This window comes from Colobus angolensis, unplaced genomic scaffold, assembly GCF_000951035.1.
Source record: "Colobus angolensis palliatus isolate OR3802 unplaced genomic scaffold, Cang.pa_1.0 Scaffold231, whole genome shotgun sequence".
NCBI lineage: Eukaryota > Metazoa > Chordata > Mammalia > Primates > Cercopithecidae > Colobus > Colobus angolensis.
Genome location: NW_012115500.1, coordinates 5,406,748 through 5,431,706, shown reverse-complemented (window position 1 = coordinate 5,431,706; position 24,959 = coordinate 5,406,748). Strand labels below are relative to the sequence as shown.

The window sequence follows — 24,959 nt, the reverse complement described above, 5'->3', positions numbered from 1 at the left end:
CTTTCTGACAATAAGGACAATCATATACCATGTCATCCTTTCCTTGTTAAGGAACAGAAAATAAGGTCTCATTACACTGGGTATTGTATCAGTGAAAATGTTTATACACTGACAATGTGAACATTACCATTTATTTTATCATATATAAGCAAAAGGATTATACTAACATAAGGAAAAGACACTTCAAGATTTTTTTCCCCTCTCCCAAACACATATTGTATCTCACCGTTGAAATGCTAAATTAAATACACTCTGGATACTAAAAGATAAAGGTTAACATGACACTTGCTATCCCAGATATACATACTTTTAGAACATTTTCCAAAGATACTGTCCAGATCAGAGTACATTAAAGTCCAGTTAAAATATATACTATACCAAAAATAGTCTATGCTTCAAAAAGAAAATTTTAAACTAAGTTTCATATTGCTGATGTAATAACAGAAAGAAAATCTAGATACGTAAAATCGCAGCATGAATTATTTACAAGCAGTAATCTTTTCTCATATCTTGAGACATGATCCTTTAAATATGAGTCATCTACATAAAACTGCTTACCTGTTATTTTGTCTCTTACAAGCTTACAGGACTCTATCTCACCAATGCTCCCAAAGAGACTCTTTAGTTCCTCCTGTGTCATGTTCTGAGGAAGGTAGTTGACTATTAAGTTGGTCTTGCTGTCCTCTGTGTTCCCAGAGTCAACTGGTGATGAGCAGTTGTTGTTTATGGTAGTTGGACCATTGGCTGTGTTATTGCAAGTTGGGCCATTAGACAGTTGTGTTTCCATGGCAGCAATTACCTGCTAAAAACAGAGAAAATAAGAAATGTCAGAATTCATATTTCACAACCTATTAGAGACTCCATCCAAGAATTTAAACACTTGTCACTAAACACAGTTGTTCTACTGAAATTACAACAATGCTTCAACAAAAAGTATAACACCTACATTAATTTTTACTTCCTATTAACCTATTCATCTTAAGGTTACAACTATATTTCCACGTACATATTCCATACATGCACATAAGCACAATTTAAATCTTAAACATTTTCTAGAATCACATTCTGCGTCTATTCACATATCCTTACTCACCTGCAGTGTCCACAGATGAGAAAATTAAGTATCAAAGGGCACAGAATTGAACCCTAACTAAAAATCATACTAGAAAATAAAAGTGCTTAACATGCTACAACAATGAACAAGAAAATGACCTACCTAACTCTGAAGAGATTTTCAGTTAGCCTAAGAGGTTCAATATTCTAAAACTGACAGATATCCATTAACTTAAAACCAAAGAGCAAGAGTACTTTTAAAAATATAAATTTGTCAACATGTACTGTTTTGGTTACATATTGAAAATGTTTTTGATGGACAATATCATCTACCATTGGTAAGAAAAAAATAGATGCTATGTTTTAGGGAGTGGAAAGGAACTGTAAGGTAACTTGGGAATGAAGCTATGAATACTTTGTCTACCTGGTAGAATCTAATAGGACACTTGTCAACCTTGGCAGCTAAAAATCAACAAGGCAACTGATCTACAGCATCGAAATAAAATCCCCAAACACTTCGATAAGGTGTTTTTCCTTGACTCTGCTTTTTAATGAGAAAAAAGAAAACCTATCCAGTCAATGAAAACAACAATGTAAATGTATCAACTTTTGCAAACAGAGCAGCCCAAGGAATTCTCATTTGAGCACATAAGCCTGTTGAAAATGCAAGTAATAGGCTATCTATAAACTCCAAACACCAGATGAAGAACAGAGTTGGGGAAAATGGCCTCAAACTGTTCAGGCTACTCTAAAAATCACTTATTAAGCAGTTTTAAATCTAGTTTCCTAAAACCACTCCTATGCCAAAGAGTCACAAACCACAGCCCCATATTTTCCAAAAGCATTTTCCAGTAACTACCTAACTTTGGACAGCCAAGACTGTGGTGGAATCTAAAAATCAAAGCATCACTGAAAGGATCATCCTTCATATTGCATACACCTCTCACCTCCACAAAGAACTACTTCTCAAAACTGACAATTCTGAATTGACGGGATGCTAGCTTTAGGGAAGTTTTAACACAGAAAAGGCAAAGAACTTGAAGCAAAGAAAAAAAGCAAAGTAAAGGGAAAGAGGGTTACAAGGAAAGAGAAAAAACTGTCTTTTAAAATGCATATTGCCTAAGAAAAACAAAAGGGCACATTAGCAGATAAACATATAGGAAGAAATCTCTACTGCCAGATGTTAACAAAAGAAGGCAGTGTAGGACAGATTGAGACTGGTCAGACTGGACAAGAATCAGTGCTGTCATGATAAAAAAAAAAAAAAAAAACAAACAAACAGGAGGCAAAATCCAGAACAGCTTTTGAAATATCCAACAACCTGTAACCCCTCCGTGACTTCATGTCCTTGTCAAAGAAGTGGGTATTTATTCTATAAGCTGCAAGCTGTTTCTCTTGGGTATGTAAGCTTTCTTAGAGAATACTTAAAGGGATGAGGGAAAATAAACCTTTGGAAATCTGTATTTAAAAATCTTAAATCAAGATATGGGTTTTATTATAACTAACAAATCTATTTGAATTTGAAAAGGGAAGTTTCAGATTTCCTAATTAAACATAACTGTTCTGGTTTGTAGAATATTAGCTATGGGTCACTCTTTTCACAGCAAAATTCTTCTGGGGTTAACCCTTGCCCAGCAGTTATGGAAACAATGAGCTACAAGATTCAAGTGGCCAAAGACACATAAATCACTACTGAAAAGTTTGGATAGGTGTAGAAACTATGAGAGCCCCAAATGGGAGATTCGGACTAAAGCTCATTGGGATAGCATTTGAAATACAAAGTGTTCATTGACTGAAATTAGCAAGATTTAGAAAGGACAACAAACATTCCTCACTTAATTGCACATTTATTTCCATGTTCAGGTGGCAAGAATGAGCTCCTAAGCCAACATTCAAGTGAACAGCTGCAGTAGGCTGTGTGCGCTGAAAATTACAGCATCTCTCTGCTATAGGACCATCTGCTCAGAATAAAATGATACTAATGTGCTATATTTTACAAATAATGCATATTCCATTGATAGGCTCAACACAACTGTTCACAGAATGCAAACTCTTTCAACAGTTACTGGGCAAATAATTTTCAGCTAGATTTACAATTTCAACTTTTTTTTTTTTTGGAGCATCAAGAATTTTAAATAACTTCAAAATTTAGTAACCAAAAAAATACATAGTAAACAGAATGTATAGAATTACGGTAACTTAGTATTCAGACCATACCAAAACTTTTTTTGTTTTTTTTAAAAAAGCTTGTCACTCTTTTGAGTCTGCGCTAAATCCTAATTTAGATTATAAAAAAATTACATACGAGAGCATGGTTCTGATGCTACGTACACCACTATAGTTAAAATTGCAATGTGCTTTAAGTCCTAAAGATGGCCATACCACAATAGGTTAAATGTAAGAATAATTAGTACGCCAAATGAAAGATTCAAGTGTTTGGTATGGCCTCAGCACTCCTGCAACATGCTAAAAAAAAGTAGCCTACAGAATTTAAGAAAAATCCCACAGACCCCGGTCCAAGGCTCTGCTGCCCACGAACCACTTCTAAGCAGAGAAGCCACATCACACAGTCTGACTGCCATGTTAGTTTGGAGTTGCCGTCTGCAATATGGACACAAAAAGTACCGTATGTTAGATGAGCAAGATAATGCAACAAATCAGTTTGTACAAAATTTACAGTGATTGTATTGATATTCCCAGCACGTCCATGCAGTGTGGCTTAATTGAAATTGAGGCAATTCCAATCTAATCTTTCCAAATTCACTTCAACATGTAGTTTTCTTGCACAAATATAAGCATTTTAATTAAGAGCCTGATTTTAAAACAATATTAACTAGTTATCTTGGCATCTATTCTAAAGAACTAATTTAAACCACACTTCAAAAATTTAAAAAATAAAGTAAAATAAAGCAAAATACTGCAGGCTATCTTATCTCTTAAGGATGTGGGAGAAGGGAGGAAATGTGAATGAAATTTTATAGTGGGAAAAAGTGATCATGCAATTCCTAAGTGATTGCTTTGCATAAAAGCACTCTTTCCCCAAAATATCAAAAGGACATTAAGAGAAGCTATATTTGCCCACACTGTTACATTATACTACAAATGATCCTTAATCCTGGGACTTAAAATTAAAAGTGAATCGAAACCCTGTGAGGTTATTTTGCCACTACAGTCAAACGGTTTCTAACAGTTTCACTGAGAATTGTTCAGATATACTAAGAGGCAGTAAACCAGCATCTTTCAATTGAAATAATTGGACCGATAAATAGGATTGTTTGTAGTAATGCTTGCATAGGATGCCAGCTTTGTCCCTGAACAAAATCAAGTGAACATTTTTTAATATGTAAATTGTAAACCCAGCACGATTTGAAATTAGTGCTGCTATGAGGCCTCCAGTATAGTTAATGGGCCATTTACCATTTATTGCAACTTGCCCAAATACCAAACAGAGCCATGATATTGGCACAAAAGCCAAAGTTTACTTTTTTTTTTTGCCATATATGCAGATGCTTCAAATGGTCAACATAATAATCAAAAAACTTAGTTTCTAAAAATAGACAGTGAATAACAGAAGAGGTCCGAAAATGTCTTTTACTTATTTATAATTATAAAAATTTTATCCTAAGAGGCAATCCTGGCTGTAAGTGATTTACTCTTGATATTAGCAATGCTGCCAGTAACAATAGATTCCACTTTCTGGCATCTACCAAAAGTGGTTAACATACTTTTTTTTTTTTTTTTTAACAGGATGCCATGAAAATGTTTTACTCTTCTTCCGTTCTCCCACTGTAACAAGAGAATTGGGTCTGATCTTATGTTCCTTATTTTTCAAAAAACTACTTATAGTTGAACTGAACCTGTGAAAAAGTGCTTTACATCCACGTAAGACTTTTTATAAGAACCCAACTGTAGTTAGACTACATGAGCAGGACCACACCCAGCGGGGTAAAGCAGCCATAAATGTATGTTCTGAATACCCTCAGGAGTTCAATCTAGACATTCCTCAATACATAAAACAGATTTTAATTTAACTGCCTTAGTCCCTTCTATTCCATAGGAGGAGGACACTAATGAGCTAATCTGTTGACATCCCTCTTTCTGAAAGCCCCAGGGAGGTGAACAATCACTTTATTGCACCAACTAGATAGGAAGGCTGTGTATGGAAAATGATTCTACTGCACTTTTACATTTCAAGCACCCCAGACAGTCTCTCCGCTTGAGGCAGACACATACCTTTATGAGAAGTTATAAATAAGTTGCTCACATGGCCCTTACCTTTATGCTGGCCAACAATTCAGTTACTAAAAATGTAAAGCTACTTCCCCTTCACTTAAGGACAGGCAATTCTGCTCTACTCAATCTACCACAGACAACTGGGCTGTGCACTATTTATAGATTCCATTGGCTCTGAAACTCTTCGGAAAGAAAAAAAGGCCATATTCCAGTGAAACAGAGCCATTAATTTTAAGGCTTAAAAAAAATAATGTTTCAATATATATTCTCCTCTTGATTTAGACATCACTTGTGCCAATTCAGACTGCTTTTCCTCCTGTTATTATCCAAGTAATAATTTATGAAAAGGCACTTTAGCATAGATGAATCCACAATATTCTAAACTTTGACTGGGCTCCAAGGTAAAATGGTTGTTACTTTGGTGAAAGCGTAGGTTTTATTGGGAAATAGAAGATGGTCTCTACTTTTAGGCACACAAGTACTTCCAAAAAGCCATAAAGACTTTTTAAACTTTTTATTTAAATGGTTCTCTATGAATTTTAACATCTACTGTTTTCACAATAGTGGAATTTAGAAAATAAATGCTTTAGTTCTCGTATCTGGGAAGTGTTAAGAATTTGAGAAGTCAAACTGATCCAGTAGTTTCCTGGTCACATGAGAGAAAAGTAGTCTATATTTTCTAATCTTACAATTAAAAAATTCTGCAAACTAAGGTAATCAGTTTCTTCACTATTTTCAAACTTCTTGCAGACAGTCACCAAACCAGATAGTTAATTAAAAGCATCTTAAATAGGCCGCGCTCGGTAGCTCACGTCTGTAATCCCAGAACTTTGGGAGGCTGAGACAGGCGGACCACCTGAGGTCAGAAGTTCAAGACCAGCCTGGGCAACATGGTGAAACCCCGCCTCTACTAAAACTACAAAGTATTAGCCAGGTGTGGTCTGTAGTCCCAGCTACTCAGGAGGTTGAGGCAGGAGAATGGCGTGAACCTGGGATGTGGAGGTTGAAGTGAGCCGAGACCACACCACTTCACTCCAGCCTGGGTGACAGCAAGAGACTCTGTCTCCAAAACAAATAAATAAATGTATCTTAACTATATTCTGAGAATTTTTATGAAGTTCACTCAGTATAATGTTGCAAGGAGGGAAAAAGGTTCCATAGCCTAGAAACCACCTGATTTAGGGGACAGACCTCTGTGGGTTAAAGTCATAGCAGGGCTGCTGAAAGGGCCAATACAACGACCCCTGGTGAGGCTGGTCTTGTTGCTCCAGGCATGGTCACCATCCTGACCTGGGCTCTCATCTTCTTCTGGACCACCAAATTAAAGTCTCCAAAACGTCCCTCTCTCCGCATCCTAATCTACCCTAACACTGTTACTGTTCCCAGGAAGACTTTCTAAATCCTCTCACAGCTCCCTGCTGCCCATCAAATTAAGTGTAAACCACTAGGTATCAACAGAGATCCTGTACAACCACTTTTACCAACCCACTTATTCAAGCACCTTAAGATCCGAACTACTCCTTGTCCCTCAAACAGTCCAATACCTTCACTCTTCTAGCTTTGTTTATGCAGTCCCATCTCCCTTATTCAAGGCTCCATCCAAACCCACCCCACCTCCATTTCAGGGGTTTGTACAAACTAAGCATTTAAAAAGGAAAGGGCAAGAACAGTTTCTTAAAAATTGGAGAATGAAAGAGCAAATCCCCTCCCTAAATGTGTACAAACTTGGTAACTTTTTTTTTTTACTTTTTACAAATAAATTTAAACTATAAATTACAAGCACAAATAATCATGAGTGGCTCTAACTTGTTTTTCTATCCCACCAAGTATCTCAAACCAGAATTATAAAAGCGTATTTTCAAGTTTTGGCACACTCCATCAGCCACCCTCACCCACTGAAATTTAAATTCCTGTTATATGGCGAAACAAAGGAAACCATTTACCTTTGTGAACAGTTGTGTACTTTTATTTCAACAATCTATCACCCCAACTACAAAACCCTGGAAGACAAGACAAATCCAAGCCTCTGGCCAGCAGGGTTATAGATATGGGCATGTGGAATTTGGGTCCAATTTCAGGAAAATAGCAAAACCAAAGGTAAATGCAGGAAAATTAAACAGATCTTGAAGAAGACATTTAGAAACACATCATGATTAAGTAGTGGATCACAAGTGATCTTGATACTAACTAGAAAAGTTTAGGCAAATAGAAACGATAACATCTCTGAAAAGAATCATGGCTAGCATTTAGAAGCACATCATGATTAAGTCATGGATCACAAGTGATCTTGATAGTAACTAGAAAACTTTAGGTAAATAGAAACGATAACGTCTCTGAAAAGAATCATGGCTAGCAGTTAGAAGCACATCATGATTCAATCATGGATCACAAGTGATCTTGATACTAACTAGAAAACTTTAGGCAAATAGAAACAATAACATCTCTGAAAAGAATCATGGCTAGCAGCAAAGACAAGCATCTCTCTCAAGGCTGGAAAGGCCCAGCTTGAATAGAGTGAACTTGGTCTCTACACTGATTTGCAACTAGAAGGTATGAATACCCTGAATATTCAAACACAGCACACCAGCACAGAATCAGCCCAGTGCAAAGGCCTTCCTTCTGACCACGACAAATCTCTCCCTAAATGCCAAGTTACACACGAACAGAAGACATTTGTCTCTAAAGTTTTAGAGCGAAACCTGCCAAAAAAAAAAAAAAAAAAAAATTCCCAGGCAGCACAACCTTTACCACACCATCCTTTGGGGAACTGGCAGCAGGGACAAAAGCACTCAAAGTAATTGGTGAAATAAGTAATACGAGCTTATAGATGACAGCTGGATAGGCAGTCAATGGGGTCATCTGCCTGAGACACAGCATTCCTACAGCAAATGCTTTATCTTTCCCATTCAAATCACTAAGTGGTATTTTCAGGATATGTTTCTGGCTTCACTTAATTAAGCAAGAGAATGGCCAACCAAGTGCTAAAATCACAAGGCTAACTATGTCAGTTACAGGAATAAGCCATTAGTTTGTTTTCTTTAACTCTCTTTGCTTTGTGGTTCCTAAAATAAAGGTTTGTAGCTTTAAATGTCAAAGGATTTCTTCAATCTAAAATCCCTGTCAATTCTCCAGACCACCCACATACCAAGTTAGCTGTCTCACTAGCTCTACGAATTCCTCAAACCCACATTTTTGGCCTTGGGGCTAACAAGGGCCCAAGAACTTGCAGAGACAATGCACTGAACAGCTGCAGGCTGTCATAAGGAGAATGTTCTTTGGCAGCAAACACTAACACTTTTCTGTCTCTTGGCCCTTTATGACTTCTAGAGATGAAGTACAGAGTCTCCTTCATGCCAGTCTTTCTGAGGTTTTGTAGTCTGAGAGCTGCCAGGTTTAAAAGCTTTGAGGTTAGAGAGGTAAGATAATGAGTTTAGTCCTTCTCTTCAGTCTAGGTCCATATAGGTATCCAGGTTGAGCAATGGGAAAGTAAAGATCTGGCAAAAAAGATCTGCTTAAGTTTCATGTTTTGTTCATTCATGCATTCAACAAACATCTCCATGCAGCTCCCACAAATTCAGGACAGTCCTGAGGTACAGCAATGAAGAAGTATCTTGGAGTGCTGATTTGCTGTGGATGGTGTGTGCAGAACATATACAAGTATGAACATATAGAAGAAAACAGTATATTAGCAATAAATAAGTGTGCCTTGGAATACATATAGAGAAGAATAAGGGGGGCTGAAAATGTGAAGATGAAGATGGGTAGTTTCCAGCATTAAACAAGCAGGCCTCAATGAAGAGGGTGAGCTTTGAACCAAAGTTTGAAGGAGATATGGGCTGGCTGCTGTGATAGGTAGAATAATCCCCTTCCCCTCAATGTCTACATCCTACTCCCAGAAGTGTGAATATGTTATGTTACGTTACAAGCGGGAATTAAGATTGTAGAATTAAGGCTGCTAATCAGCTCACCTTGAGAAGAGGATTATCCTTGGTTACTGAAGTGGGCCTAATGTAATTACAAGGTTCCTTATAAGTGAAAGAGGAAGGTGAGACAGTGTCAGAGTGATGAAGCATGAGAAGAATCGAAAGGACATTGCTGGCTTTAAATGGGGCCACCAGCCAAGGAACATAGGCAGCCTCTAGGAGCTGCAAAAGGCAAGGAAACAATGTCTTATAAAGACTCTGCAAGGAATGCAGCCCTGCCAATACTTTCATCTTAGCCACTGAGAACCACTTTGAACTTCTGATGTTCTTTGGAATTGTAAGATAATAAGTCTTGTGTTGTTTTAAGCCAATAAATTTAAAGTAATTTGTTATAGGTCTAAGAGGAAATAAAGACAGCCCCCATGGAGAGATCTAGAAGAAAAGATTCTAGGCAGAGACCTGCCAGTGCAAAGCTTGTCTGTTGTGCAGAATGACAAGGAGATAACAGGGAGAGTAGGAGATGAGTCTAAGAGGTAATGAGGCCAGAACACATAGGGTCTTGAAGGCCACCATAACAAAAAAGGAAACTATAAAAGGTTTTGAGCAAAAGAGTAGCATGTGGCTACTGTGAAAATAAATTGTGTGTGGGTGTGCAGGAAGACTCAGTGAGTTTGGAAACAGACCAGTTAAGAAACAACTGCAGCAATTCAGGTGCAGGATGACAGTGACTCCCACCAGGGTGAAGTTGGGGAGAAGTCATCAGATTCTGGATATACCCAGAAGATAACACATTACTAATGTGCTGGACTTTAATTACATCAGTACACTGTTTAAAATCCATTGTCAAGAAACTGGTTTAGATTCTAACTGCTCACATTCCTACAAACCACCAAAACATTTACTATGCTCTGGACACTAAGAACACATGATGAATAAGCAAAGGAAGGTATTTTATGGACAGTTGTGCCTTAAAAGAAAAAAAAAAAAAAAGGAGGTATCTATATCTATAGATATATAGAGGAAACCCAACATACAAAAATTTGGAGTTTGTAAATATTAAATCAGAAGTTATTCACTTCATGGTTGGATATTCACTATTCACTTTGTATTTGCTACTAAAAGAATCCACTGCCAGCTTCTTAAAAGAATCAACTGATTCATTTAGGAGCAAATATAAAGTCAAAAATTAGTAGCTTAAAAAATGCAACTACTCAACATAGTACGTCAGAAAATTGATTTGTAATCTATTTGAGCCCCCTTAAAACTCTGAGAATTCAAAATAAAATATCTCAAAGCTCCCCACACCGAAAAGTTTAAAAAAAAAGTGGATGAAGGTGAGATTAAGTCACATTTTGTGAAACGGGAGTAAACTTTAAAATCTGTATTTTTCAACAGGGTCATTTACATACCTCTACAATAGTAAAGGTTAAGCCATGGGTTAACTCAATCTTGGTTATAGGCTGGAATACACTAAATCATTACCTTCTGGTGATGAATCATTCCAACCTCAGTAGACCTAATTAATTTCCATGCCATTATTTGGCTATAGAATCTAAAAAGGGATATGAGTACAATAAGAATAAAATCAACTACTCCCTCAGTTTTGTAGCAGAGGTTTTGTTTGGTATAGGCAGATAAATCTGAATTGCTAAATTAAGGCAGTTAACATAGTAATCAACACAGAAACTGGATTAACTTCACATTCTTCTACAAAAGTTACAGCTATCGGGAACCCCCTCAGGGTAGTACAAATGGTGAAAGGCTGATTGGAAATCCTCAAATTAATCCCAGTAGTTGAGTGTTTTCATTAGGTAGGTTAAAAACACAGCTCCTCTGTTGGATACAGACACTAAAATACTGTCATGTACAAACTCCAAAGCAGAGAATGACTCATCTTAAAGCGAATATAAAAGACAAGGAAGGTTTATGGATACAAATAATGTTTTTTTAACTCACAAATGTTAGAAAGTGCCACAATACTCCTCCTGGCCACTTAGGTTAACATTTTATTTTTCACTGTTATTTAGCAGGACTTATGAGATAGAAAACCAAATGCTATACTGTTTAACCTCAAGCAGCTTACACACACACAAAAAAAAGCATCTAAAATGTCAACTAACAAGACTACTGTCCTTAGTAATGTCAGGAGGCTACAAATATTTCTACAGAACTTCAGAGAAACTGAAAATAAAGGGATGCCATCCCAGGGCATATAAATATCTTCTAATTCATTGATGTATTGTGGAGAGCAAAACAAGGAGTCTAAACCCTGATCAATACAGACAGCTTCCTTCTGCTCTGAACTGTGGATCATCTCAATTACTGGTATTCACCTATGAAATGTATTTTTCTTTACTGTTGATGTGTAACATCCTGAGATTCCCAAGACATGTATACTTGTGATTTAGAGACGTAACTATGATTTATTTACTATGGAAATTTGAGGCATCTTATAAAAACAAAATTCACACACTAAGATAGTAACTTTATTTTCTTTGGTCCACCTCTCTTGCTCCCCCAAAGACAGCTTTCTTTAAAAACAGACATCCCAGCTAGAACAAAAAACACCTAGGTACATCTGTGACTTTTTATGGTAATTAAGTTTCTAGTTATTCACTACATTTCAAGAAAAAAAAGTTGGGGAGGAGGAGAATTTACATTCAATGCAAGTGTTACTTTTATTCAGTGATTCCGAAGTGAGGAAAAGGTTGATAAGGGAGAGTAGTATCTCAGGGAAATTTCTTGTTAATCTGCTACGTAAGAATGTATTTAAGAGTTAATAACGTTTTTCAAAAAAGTTAATGCTATACACTATAGAACAGGTAAGGCCCTTCTTAGCCTCAGACCTTATCCACTTACGTCCACAGCAGGCACATACACCCAATCTCGAATAACCTCCTAACAGAGAAAGGGGTCAATATGCTTAGATTGATGACCTCTCACCATCTCACCCAGCAAAGTGCTTCCTCTTACTCCTACTTTCGTCAGACTTCCCACTTTGCAAGTATCTTAGTATCATTCAAGTGACGCACATTTGAAACAAACGTTTAAGGGTCTCAAAAAGTAGGTGGGGCAAGTACACCCATATTAGAGATGAAAAATGAAGCAAGTGTATGAGCATATATGTATATAACCTGTATATATATACACATACATATTCCCAAGTGTTGATGAGAAACATCTATCCCCCATAGGCTGAAGAGGAGAAGGGAGCACATACGCAATTACAGGCTACATTTTTAACAGGTAATTTATTCTTAAGACTCAAACCACAAAGGCATTAGCCTTTGAATTATTTCCACTCTGGGAAGGAAAAGAGCAGGTAAAGGGGTCTGTTCTCTTTAAAAGCTTTAATTACATACACATATTTTGTCTGATAATGTCAAAGCACTTTACAAACTCTAAGGTACCAAGTGAATAGAGGGTATTATCATTATTGCTGGACAACGAAAATGTCTCTTAAAACGTTAGTATAGAAAATTTGCTTATCTGGGCCTGGTGTAGGGGCTCACACCTGCAATCCCAGCACTTTGGGAGGCCGAGGCGGGCAGATCTCGAGGTCAGGAGATCGAGACCATCCTGGCTAACATGGTGAAACCCCATCTCTACTAAAAAAACAAAAAATTAGCCAGGCTTGGTGGTGGTCACCTGTAGTCCCAGCTACTTGGGAGGCTGAGGCAGGAGAATGGTGTGAACCGGGGAGATGGAGCTTGCAGTGAGCCGACATCGCACCACTGCACTCCAATCTGGGCAAAAGTGCGAGACTCCGTTAAAAAAAAAGAAAGAAAGAAAGAAAAAAGAATAAAGAAAATTTGCTTATCTGTCTTTTGGATTAAGCCTATCAGTTTTTCTTCCCCCGTATCTAAATGAACAGCAAGGCTGCAGAGTTGTGTTGCAAGCTTTTTTCTTTTTCCTTTTTTTTTGAGACGGAGTCTCGCTCTGTCGCCCGGGCTGGAGTGCAGTGGCCGGATCTCAGCTCACTGCAAGCTCCGCCTCCCGGGTTCACGCCATTCTCCTGCCTCAGCCTCCCGGTGTTGCAAGCTTTTTAACATGGAAATGAAATGCTGTGGACAGAAAGTACAGTATGCAGACTTTTCCTAATCATGACTGTTAGTTCCTGTCCTGGACCACTGAAGCAGATGCTATGTTAAACTACATTTAGCACAGTCACAAACGGTGACTAAGGAAGTTAAAAATTTTTACTTGCAATGCTGCCATTTTTAACCCCAGACCTCCAAAGACTATGTTTAAATATACATAGTACCAACAGCCCAAGCGTTTCACATTAGAATTACAGCCTTGTCTATTTTACCTTACTTTTAAAAGTGTGTGACCCCCTCCCCAACTCCTCCAAAAAATATACATCTCCCATCCTCTTCGAGTCATCTTATGCTCAGGCTCTCGGAATTTGAGTAAGATTAGAAATTGTGACCTCCCTATTCTTTTTTTTTTTTTTTTGAGACGGAGTCTTACTCTGTCGCCCGGGCTGGAGTGCAGTGGCCGGATCTCAGCTCACTGCAAGCTCCGCCTCCCGGGTTCACGCCATTCTCCTGCCTCAGCCTCCCAAGTAGCTGGGACTACGGGCGCCCGCCACGTCGCCCGGCTAGTTTTTTTTTTTTTGTATTTTTTAGTGGAGACGGGGTTTCACCGGGTTAGCCAGGATGGTCTCGATCTCGTGATCCGCCCGTCTCGGCCTCCCAAAGTGCAGGGATTACAGGCTTGAGCCACCGCGCCCGGCCGTGACCTCCCTATTCTTGCTAAAAACTCCAAAGATGATCCAGGCATCTTCTACTTATATTCAGATTTACAATACAGAGAAAACAAGAGTGTAGAAATCTAACCCACGATTATACCCTAGAATCTAGATTGATAATGTGCACATTATGAGATCACATGGGATCAAGTTTCAATAATTAATGGGTCAGGCAAATGATCCATGTATGTACATTCATACAAAATCATACACTCTCCAATCATCTTTCTCCTATCATGATTTTCAAAATGACCTGAATTTAAACTGTGGCTTTAAAATCACATTTAATTAAAAGAAAAATAGAAAAGGAACTCTCCATGGGATTTGAGTATCTTTTGCTACAGTAAAGAAGTTCAGATGATCTCCCTGCCTTCTGTAGAATCCAATGAATCCTACGACTAAAAGAGAGTAAACATAAATAGCAAGGGAAAGAAACTAGCATTTATGGATTCCTCATTCCATGCCAAGTCTTAAGCTAGATATTTTACAAAACAAAATCTTGTTTTTTTTTTGAGACGGAGTCTTACTCTGTCGCCCGGGCTGGAGTGCAGTGGCCGGATCTCAGCTCACTGCAAGCTCCGCCTCCCGGGTTCACGCCATTCTCCTGCCTCAGCCTCCCGAGTAGCTGGGACTACAGGCGCCCGCCACCTCGCCCGGCTAGTTTTTGTATTTTTTAGTAGAGACGGGGTTTCACCGTGTTAGCCAGGATGGTCTCGATCTCCTGACCTCGTGATCCGCCCATCTCGGCCTCCCAAAGTGCTGGGATTACAGGCTTGAGCCACCGCGCCCGGCCACAAAATCTTATTTGATCCTCTTGTGGGGCAGGCAAACTGACTCACGCTTGTAATCCCAACACTTTGGAAGGTTGGAGGTGGGAGAATCACTTGAGCCCAGCAGTATGAGACCAGCCTGGGCAACATGGAGAATTCCCATCTCTACAAAAAATATGAAAATTAGCTGGGCATGGTGGCATGTGCCTGTACTTCCAGGTACTCCAGAGGCTGAGGTGGGGCTCTGGAGGCCAAAGCTGCAGTGAGCCATGATTAACACCACTGCATTCCAGCTTGGGTGGCAGAGCAAGACCCTATCTCCAAAACAAATCTTATGCACTATAAGCTATATTACATTCTCTTTAATTTACAAATGAGAATTTCAAAACTTCAGGAGTTCATACAAGTATTAAGAGAGAAACTGGGATTTGAAATCAGTGCTGAGACCCCATCTAGAGCTTCCTAGCTGATCTCTCTGCTTCCAGGCTTGCCCCTTTCTCCAATCCTTCCTCCATCCCACGGCTGTGGAGATCTAACTAAAAAAAAGGTCAGCACTCCACTACCATCTCTTTTAAAGCTCTGCTGACTCCACGAGGCCTATGAAGTAACATCTCAGGTCCCCAGTAAGGCAGCTGACAACCAGCTCCTCCTACGTCTTCATCCACATGCCCAGCACTCCCCATCACATACACAACCTCCCAGTAGTTCTTCCCACTCCCAGTGCTTCCCAGTGCTACAAAACCTGTTTTCTCCACCTGCAACAGCGTCACTACCTTTCTTCTCCTGCCTCATGGAAACATCCTCAGCACAGAAAGAGAGCAGACAACACCTCCAGGAAGCCTTCTGTGAACCACTCAGTTGGACCAGGTAACTCTGTGTGCTCCTATATGCCTGACTTACCTTTACCTCCCCAGTAATAAATATCAAGACAGATCCACAAAGAGAATGAATGTCACAAACTGTGATTCAAGGTGGCAAGTAAAAAACATCCCCTTTACTTATCCATGTGGTTTTATGTTCCCTGCCAAGTGGTAAAAATTTCCATTGCAACCCTGTATACCTGGAGAAGACGGCCAAAGTCATCTCAGGTTGTTTATAAAGAGGAAGGTAGACGTCAAGGTTGTTTATAAAGAGGAAGGTAGACTGTGAAGTGGAAAAAGGGGAAAGTAGGCTGTCAAGTCCTACCGCTAACACACACCTCTTTCCACGTTAGCTACTAATTCTATATTGTAAGCTCAAACTTCAAGTGGAATCAGCATTTTAAAATTCCTAGCTACAAGACTTTGTTAAAACAATATAAACCTCAGGGAGGAACCAGGGACAGTTGTGTTCCATTGTCACCACCTCACAGTTTAAAATAATCCAATCTCATCACCAATGTGTAAAATCAAGAGGAAACTTGAAGTTTATACTCTCTCCCCAACACAGTCAAGGTCTGGTGTGTAGAATAATACCAAAAAGAGAAGTAAAGAAACTCCCCAAGGCTAGAAAAGCAACATTCCTGATGCACTATAGGTACCAGGCGCTGTGCTCAGATGCTGGGAAAACAAAGATGTACAAAACCCCACTCGTTCCACCCCTCATGGAACTTCTCCAGAACACACCTGTGCCCTAAGAAGGTGTCCAAAGAAGTCAAATGCACACAAGGAAAGCTTTAAGAACCCACAGCCAGAAATAATCACTTCTCTACCTGACCTATGCTAAATATTTTGCTATCAAAAAAAAAAAAAAAAAAACGGGCAAAATCGCTGCTGCTATGGAAACCACCACTTCTAACCTCAACCTTCGAGTTTGGACACGTACTTGAGAAGAAATGAGGCATTTTGCTTCCCAATGTTTAAAATGCTAGACAATAGGAGACTGCACAGCATTGATACTGAACATTAAAGTGGACTTCTGCCTCACTAAGAAAATTTTAAATTATAAAGAAGAGCAGGCTGAAGTTTTCCTGATTTAGAATTCCTCAGAGTTTCCGGGTACCCATTTCCTGTTACAATTTTATCCTATGTAAAGTTCAAGTTTCTTTAAAAGAACTCTCAGAGTAGATTTAACATGTAAATTGTTTAGCAGTAAATAGTCTTTGACTGTTGATAAGACTTTCAGGAAGTACCTACTAAGTACCAGCCAATAGTATACAGCAGTTAGGACTGCAATCTCTTTCAGATGAAGCTAAAAAGAAATTCTTACTATCATCCACTACTTTAATCTGAGATGGGTATGAACAAAAAGATCCTTAAACTACTCTTCTAAAGGGAACCATGACCCTGAACCCAAAGTTTTCAGTTCTTCTGTGAAGAGTGTAGATCTACTCAAACGCCACTCTATCACTCTATCTTAGACTATTTTAAAGAGTTCCTTGACGATTCTGAGCGTCAATCTCTAGTTGAGAATCACTATAAGGGAAGTAGATGGTTTAGAAACGTGCTCTTTCTATACCTTTTTGCCCCACCCAAGCATGCTTTTACATCCATCCTTTGTCAGGCTAAAACCCAGGATTCACAACAAAGATCTAGAGACTACAGGCCTTGGAACTGAGTTGAATCATCAGGACACTATTTTTTATTCTCCATTTCTAAAGAGCAAACAGGGGGAAAGGGGGAATATCATGAGGTAGAAGCAAGAATAAATATAAACTGAAGAAAACTTCCACTGCATTGGAACAGTAATTAGACCAAATTTCACTGCCATCAGAGTAAGAAAGAACTGCTCTGCATCGCTGGCCACCAACACAGCAGTATTTCTCTGAAGTAACTTCTTGCTCTAACTGGAAAATGACCCACACCTTTATTTGCCAAGAGTAGACAACTGGCCTCCTACATTAAAAATTACCAAAATGGAAACAAGTGAATCTTCTTTATCCACCAAGGTTGACTACACATTAACTAAGACCTATTCTAATAAACATGGCCAACATAAACAGCAGCAGCCAGGTGGCCACTCTGAACATTCTTCCTGATACAAAGTACATCATATACTTAATGGCATGGTAAACAAGACTCCCCAGAGTGGCTATGACCAGCATGAAGAAAACATTGAGGGGGTGGGAGTAAAAAGTCTACTTAAAGTATTAAGCATTCAAGTAAATGGCAGAATCTTTGAGGGCCAGCTGGTAAAAACAAAAAAATAAAAACACAACAATGGACTCTGCTTAAATAAATCATGTGGGAAGCTGAAAAGAAGGACAAAGAAAAAGTGGCAACTATAGACAGAAACAAGCAGACCTGTAACACTCCTCAATCTCCAGGCCAAAGTTCCGACTGGCAGCTAGAGGGTAGATTTAGTCTGAAAACACGTTATGTGGTCTCTCCAATGTCCTTTTAAATAAAAAAAAAAAAATCAGTAGCGTTCAACATTTAAAATTTCACAAATGTAACAACTTCACATTTATAAAAATACATTTCTGATTTTGCTTAATAAAGAAAGTTTGCCAAGAGTTCACACTCCCAGAGCTGCTAGCCAACAGGTTGCCCTATAAACGGGTGCCTTCTTTCCAGTTCTCCCAATACAGCCTTAATGTTCCGGCCCCTGCAAGGGCTGGATTTTAAGTAAAAGAGTATCATAGCCTAAATGTCAAATGTGCTAAAGAGTATATGCTTTTCTACCATGATGGAGAGGTTCAGAATGTCAGAGTACTGGGGGAGGGAGGAGGTTTTCAAAGGTCATCTAAACTGAGGATCTTTAATTGTAGACCTAATCATCTGTGAAAATATTCTAATGAATATGCATAACAAAAAAATGAGGCAAAAAAGCATCAAGTCTGTGTTACTAAACATCCTAATATGACTGACTGCCACAGACATTCAAAGCACTCTAACTCATTCTGGCCTGTTCATACTACTAGAGATTTGGATTAGAAAGTCATCTTGTCCACAAAGAATTAAGTATATCCTGTCTTTTCTGGGGGCTGAGGAGAAAGTTAATTCAAACCTAATCAAATATTTTGCTATGAGAAAGAAGAGGAGAGGCCCATTAAGTGCTTTATCCCCAGGATGAGGCAGGGAGTAGGACGGTACACAAAAAAGATAAAAATCACCTGGCATTATACCAGAAGCCCTTGAATTAGCATTAAATTTTCAGGTTAACGCTCTAAAAACTGTCTCACAACAAATGACAAATTATATTTTGGAGGTAAAACAGGAGGTAACTGGGGAAGGAATGGAAGGGTAAATAAGAGGTCTTACTTTACACTTTCTGCTCCTTTTGGTTTACCCCAATAGAATCCCATGAAAACCTGCTTCACACTGGCAAAGTGGGCAGGCAGAGGAACAAAGGCAATTCCAGGGCCTGGAGAAAGTCTTTAAAGGCAAGGAAGAAAGCAAAAACGCCCTGCCTAAACACTGGCTATTTATAGCACAGCAATGGAAGATCTGGGAGGTGGCTGAGGGAATATGAAAGCTAGAGAGTGGGTGGGCGGGCTTCCTTCTGGCTTCCTTAGACTGAGAAACTAATGCATTCTTCCATGCCTCCAAAGCTGCTATTTTGTTTCCTGTGTAAGTTTTCAAAATACTGCAACACTGTCCCTAGGCGCATTTGCCAATATCAGAGCAATTACAGTTTGGTTACAATCTGAAGGTAATCAACTCACCATTCTTTCCTCTTCTCTAGCAAAAGGGGCCTGAACTCTCTAGAAAAAAAGGCCTGAACAAAGAAGAGGAGACACCACCACCCAGTTCATAAGGATGGTCTCCCAGAATCCCCTGAACTTTCACAGTGTGGAAAGTTTCTGTGATTTCAGGCAGAGACCAGGAGAAACTATACTTTTCACCTCTTCTCATTAACTAAAAGCCACAGCTAAAAATAAAAAGTTGGAGCAATTCCAAAATTGTGGGTTTTATAGGGCACATTAAATCATTCCTTATCAACTGCAAACCCTTAAGGTTGCAGAGTATTATGTTAATACTACTGGCTTTTTTCTTTTTCCCCCAGAATTGGTGATAATTTTCCTCAAAAAAAAAAAAAGAAAAAAAAGAATCCTCATGAACTTTCAAGTCCAATCTCTATTACAAGGTGAAGTATGGGTTCCTAAATCTGCAGAGCATATCATCTATTCTACAAAACCTCACACATAACTGAGGTTGACATCTTTTCCAGGACTGTATTACAAAACATTTTGAACTGAGAACAGACCAACAATTGGTATTAAATAATAGTAAACTATAATAATCACTTTACACTTGTTTACTAATCTAGTGTGTGAGATTCAAAAATAAGAAAACAGTCTCACAATAGAGAACTTTCTAAACAGAATGTGAAGCTCTCATATTTACTTAAATATAAACACTAAAAAGTGTTCAGGGTTCCCCCTGGACATTCAATTGTTATTAACTCTTAAGATAAATTTCCAACTTAATAAACTTGGAAAATTGCTTTTTAAGCATATTTTCAATTTGTTGAAAGTTTATAATATTGAATCCTATGAGTCTTTTTATAAGTATTTTCTTAGGAAATTTGTGGTCAATTTCCTGTGACCTTGGTAAACCTTAAATACACCTCTTAGCTCACATCCATAACTATGTTGGCTTACACCAATATTCTTATATTCTTCATTAATGGCCAAGTTCCAGAAATAAGAGTATTTGGTCTAAACTCAAATCACATGATCACGTGTAATACACAGCAGCACCCAAAACACAGGCACTATTTTCCATATCTAAAACATCAGAACCTAAGGCATCCATTTATATTAAAATGAAGATTTCAGTTCAGCTCTTCAGGAGAGTTAAGACATGGCCAGGTAAATTAAGGCCAAGAAACGACAAGTCACAACACCATGTAGCATTCAGAAAATTTGGAGCAAATTTAAGCTTTCACATAAAACAGAGTCAGTGTTAGGAGTGGCCTCAGAGAGGCAAGTATCTCATTCCCAAGTCCCAGGCTAACAAACTAACAAGGATATGGAAAAAAAGACCAGAATGAAGGTAAAAGCCCACATAAAGTCCAAAGGCAATCACTACTGGTCCTAAATCTATTTGTTAATGGTTCTGTGACCCTTAAAAAGTTTACCTTCATAACTTCCCTCTTCTATTAAGAACAGATTTTTCTCACTTTGCTAGCAAACAGGGTTATTAAAAGAAATAAGCTATAACAAATTACAGATAAAAGAATGGCTTATAAAAAATTTCGGGCACTATACAAAGTAGGGTATTGTTCTCAAGGCACTAACCTTCTTGAGAACTGTTTTCTGCTTTCATGCTCTCCTAGAAATACATCTCTAATTTATGGTAAGGTCAAGCTGCCACTATCACTGCAACCTGAGAAATTCAAATTAATGGTCAAAGACACACACACACACACACTCTCCAGACTTTGCTTTCTTCTTTCCCTCAAAAGGTCATTTTTTCACCAAGCAGATCATCAGGAACTCTGCTATATACTATGTTCCAAGTACCAAATATTTAAGCCACCAAAACATACAGCAAAATAGCATATTTAAGAGAAGTTTCTTTTTTTTCTTTCTTTCTTTTTTTTTTGGAATACAGGGTCTAATTCTGTCACCACCCAGGCTGGAGTACAGTGGTGTGATCACATCTCACTGCAGCTTCCTGGGCTCAAGGGATCCTCCTACCTCAGCCTCTTGAATAGCTGGGACCACAGGTACACATCACCACACCCGCTAGTTTTCTAAATCTTTTGTGGAGATGACATCTTGCCATGTTGCTCAGGCTGGTCTCAAACTCCTAGGCTCAAACGATCCTCCCACTTCAGCCTCTCAAACTGATAGAATTACAAGTGTAAGCCACCACGCCCAACCAAGAAGTTTCTTTAACATAAAAATGTCCAAGCAGATAACCAAGTCAAAACACTTTATTACTGAACAGCAGACGGTGATGTTTAGTTGGCAATTTAAGAATCACATGCTGTAGCTATTCCTAAAAAATGCAAAATCAAAGTACATGGTGAGCATTTGCTCAGAGGCTAGCACAGTGCTTAATGCAGAGCCTTAGCATTCTTAAAATGCAAGACCAGCATTTAAAAACATGCAAGAGCAGCCTGGGCAACATGGTGAAACCCCAGCTCTACTAAAAATATAAAACTTAGCTGCATGTGGTAGTGCACACCTGTAATTCCAGCTACTCAGGAGGCTGAGGCATGAGAATCACTTGAGCCTGGGTGGCAGAGGTTGCAATGAGCCAAGATCCTGCCACCACACTCCAGACTGGGCGACGGAGCAAGACTGTCTCAAAAAAAAAAAAAAAAAAAAAAAAAAAAAAGGAGGTATCTATATCTATAGATATATAGAGGAAACCCAACATACAAAAATTTGGAGTTTGTAAATATTAAATCAGAAGTTATTCACTTCATGGTTGGATATTCACTATTCACTTTGTATTTGCTACTAAAAGAATCCACTGCCAGCTTCTTAAAAGAATCAACTGATTCATTTAGGAGCAAATATAAAGTCAAAAATTAGTAGCTTAAAAAATGCAACTACTCAACATAGTACGTCAGAAAATTGATTTGTAATCTATTTGAGCCCCCTTAAAACTCTGAGAATTCAAAATAAAATATCTCAAAGCTCCCCACACCGAAAAGTTTAAAAAAAAAGTGGATGAAGGTGAGATTAAGTCACATTTTGTGAAACGGGAGTAAACTTTAAAATCTGTATTTTTCAACAGGGTCATTTACATACCTCTACAATAGTAAAGGTTAAGCCATGGGTTAACTCAATCTTGGTTATAGGCTGGAATACACTAAATCATTACCTTCTGGTGATGAATCATTCCAACCTCAGTAGACCTAATTAATTTCCATGCCATTATTTGGCTATAGAATCTAAAAAGGGATATGAGTACAATAAGAATAAAATCAACTACTCCCTCAGTTTTGTAGCAGAGGTTTTGTTTGGTATAGGCAGATAAATCTGAATTGCTAAATTAAGGCAGTTAACATAGTAATCAACACAGAAACTGGATTAACTTCACATTCTTCTACAAAAGTTACAGCTATCGGGAACCCCCTCAGGGTAGTACAAATGGTGAAAGGCTGATTGGAAATCCTCAAATTAATCCCAGTAGTTGAGTGTTTTCATTAGGTAGGTTAAAAACACAGCTCCTCTGTTGGATACAGACACTAAAATACTGTCATGTACAAACTCCAAAGCAGAGAATGACTCATCTTAAAGCGAATATAAAAGACAAGGAAGGTTTATGGATACAAATAATGTTTTTTTAACTCACAAATGTTAGAAAGTGCCACAATACTCCTCCTGGCCACTTAGGTTAACATTTTATTTTTCACTGTTATTTAGCAGGACTTATGAGATAGAAAACCAAATGCTATACTGTTTAACCTCAAGCAGCTTACACACACACAAAAAAAAGCATCTAAAATGTCAACTAACAAGACTACTGTCCTTAGTAATGTCAGGAGGCTACAAATATTTCTACAGAACTTCAGAGAAACTGAAAATAAAGGGATGCCATCCCAGGGCATATAAATATCTTCTAATTCATTGATGTATTGTGGAGAGCAAAACAAGGAGTCTAAACCCTGATCAATACAGACAGCTTCCTTCTGCTCTGAACTGTGGATCATCTCAATTACTGGTATTCACCTATGAAATGTATTTTTCTTTACTGTTGATGTGTAACATCCTGAGATTCCCAAGACATGTATACTTGTGATTTAGAGACGTAACTATGATTTATTTACTATGGAAATTTGAGGCATCTTATAAAAACAAAATTCACACACTAAGATAGTAACTTTATTTTCTTTGGTCCACCTCTCTTGCTCCCCCAAAGACAGCTTTCTTTAAAAACAGACATCCCAGCTAGAACAAAAAACACCTAGGTACATCTGTGACTTTTTATGGTAATTAAGTTTCTAGTTATTCACTACATTTCAAGAAAAAAAAGTTGGGGAGGAGGAGAATTTACATTCAATGCAAGTGTTACTTTTATTCAGTGATTCCGAAGTGAGGAAAAGGTTGATAAGGGAGAGTAGTATCTCAGGGAAATTTCTTGTTAATCTGCTACGTAAGAATGTATTTAAGAGTTAATAACGTTTTTCAAAAAAGTTAATGCTATACACTATAGAACAGGTAAGGCCCTTCTTAGCCTCAGACCTTATCCACTTACGTCCACAGCAGGCACATACACCCAATCTCGAATAACCTCCTAACAGAGAAAGGGGTCAATATGCTTAGATTGATGACCTCTCACCATCTCACCCAGCAAAGTGCTTCCTCTTACTCCTACTTTCGTCAGACTTCCCACTTTGCAAGTATCTTAGTATCATTCAAGTGACGCACATTTGAAACAAACGTTTAAGGGTCTCAAAAAGTAGGTGGGGCAAGTACACCCATATTAGAGATGAAAAATGAAGCAAGTGTATGAGCATATATGTATATAACCTGTATATATATACACATACATATTCCCAAGTGTTGATGAGAAACATCTATCCCCCATAGGCTGAAGAGGAGAAGGGAGCACATACGCAATTACAGGCTACATTTTTAACAGGTAATTTATTCTTAAGACTCAAACCACAAAGGCATTAGCCTTTGAATTATTTCCACTCTGGGAAGGAAAAGAGCAGGTAAAGGGGTCTGTTCTCTTTAAAAGCTTTAATTACATACACATATTTTGTCTGATAATGTCAAAGCACTTTACAAACTCTAAGGTACCAAGTGAATAGAGGGTATTATCATTATTGCTGGACAACGAAAATGTCTCTTAAAACGTTAGTATAGAAAATTTGCTTATCTGGGCCTGGTGTAGGGGCTCACACCTGCAATCCCAGCACTTTGGGAGGCCGAGGCGGGCAGATCTCGAGGTCAGGAGATCGAGACCATCCTGGCTAACATGGTGAAACCCCATCTCTACTAAAAAAACAAAAAATTAGCCAGGCTTGGTGGTGGTCACCTGTAGTCCCAGCTACTTGGGAGGCTGAGGCAGGAGAATGGTGTGAACCGGGGAGATGGAGCTTGCAGTGAGCCGACATCGCACCACTGCACTCCAATCTGGGCAAAAGTGCGAGACTCCGTTAAAAAAAAAGAAAGAAAGAAAGAAAAAAGAATAAAGAAAATTTGCTTATCTGTCTTTTGGATTAAGCCTATCAGTTTTTCTTCCCCCGTATCTAAATGAACAGCAAGGCTGCAGAGTTGTGTTGCAAGCTTTTTTCTTTTTCCTTTTTTTTTGAGACGGAGTCTCGCTCTGTCGCCCGGGCTGGAGTGCAGTGGCCGGATCTCAGCTCACTGCAAGCTCCGCCTCCCGGGTTCAC

At 38.5% G+C, this 24,959-nt stretch overlaps 1 protein-coding gene across 4 annotated transcripts in view; it reads right to left on the bottom strand.

The window, feature by feature from the left end:
• The window catches only part of ELAVL2 (ELAV like neuron-specific RNA binding protein 2), a 140,522-nt gene that overhangs the window by 70,892 nt on the left and 44,671 nt on the right, over positions 1-24,959 (bottom strand). For 3 of the 4 annotated variants that reach the window (XM_011944488.1, XM_011944489.1, XM_011944490.1), the window contains exon 2: positions 559-802. In XM_011944488.1, the coding sequence (XP_011799878.1) occupies positions 559-787 (229 nt within the window). In that variant the 5' untranslated portion in view covers positions 788-802. Of the gene's footprint in view, positions 1-558; positions 803-3,563; positions 3,655-24,959 lie in introns of all 4 variants that reach the window. The other variant, XM_011944487.1, reaches the window with a different exon arrangement.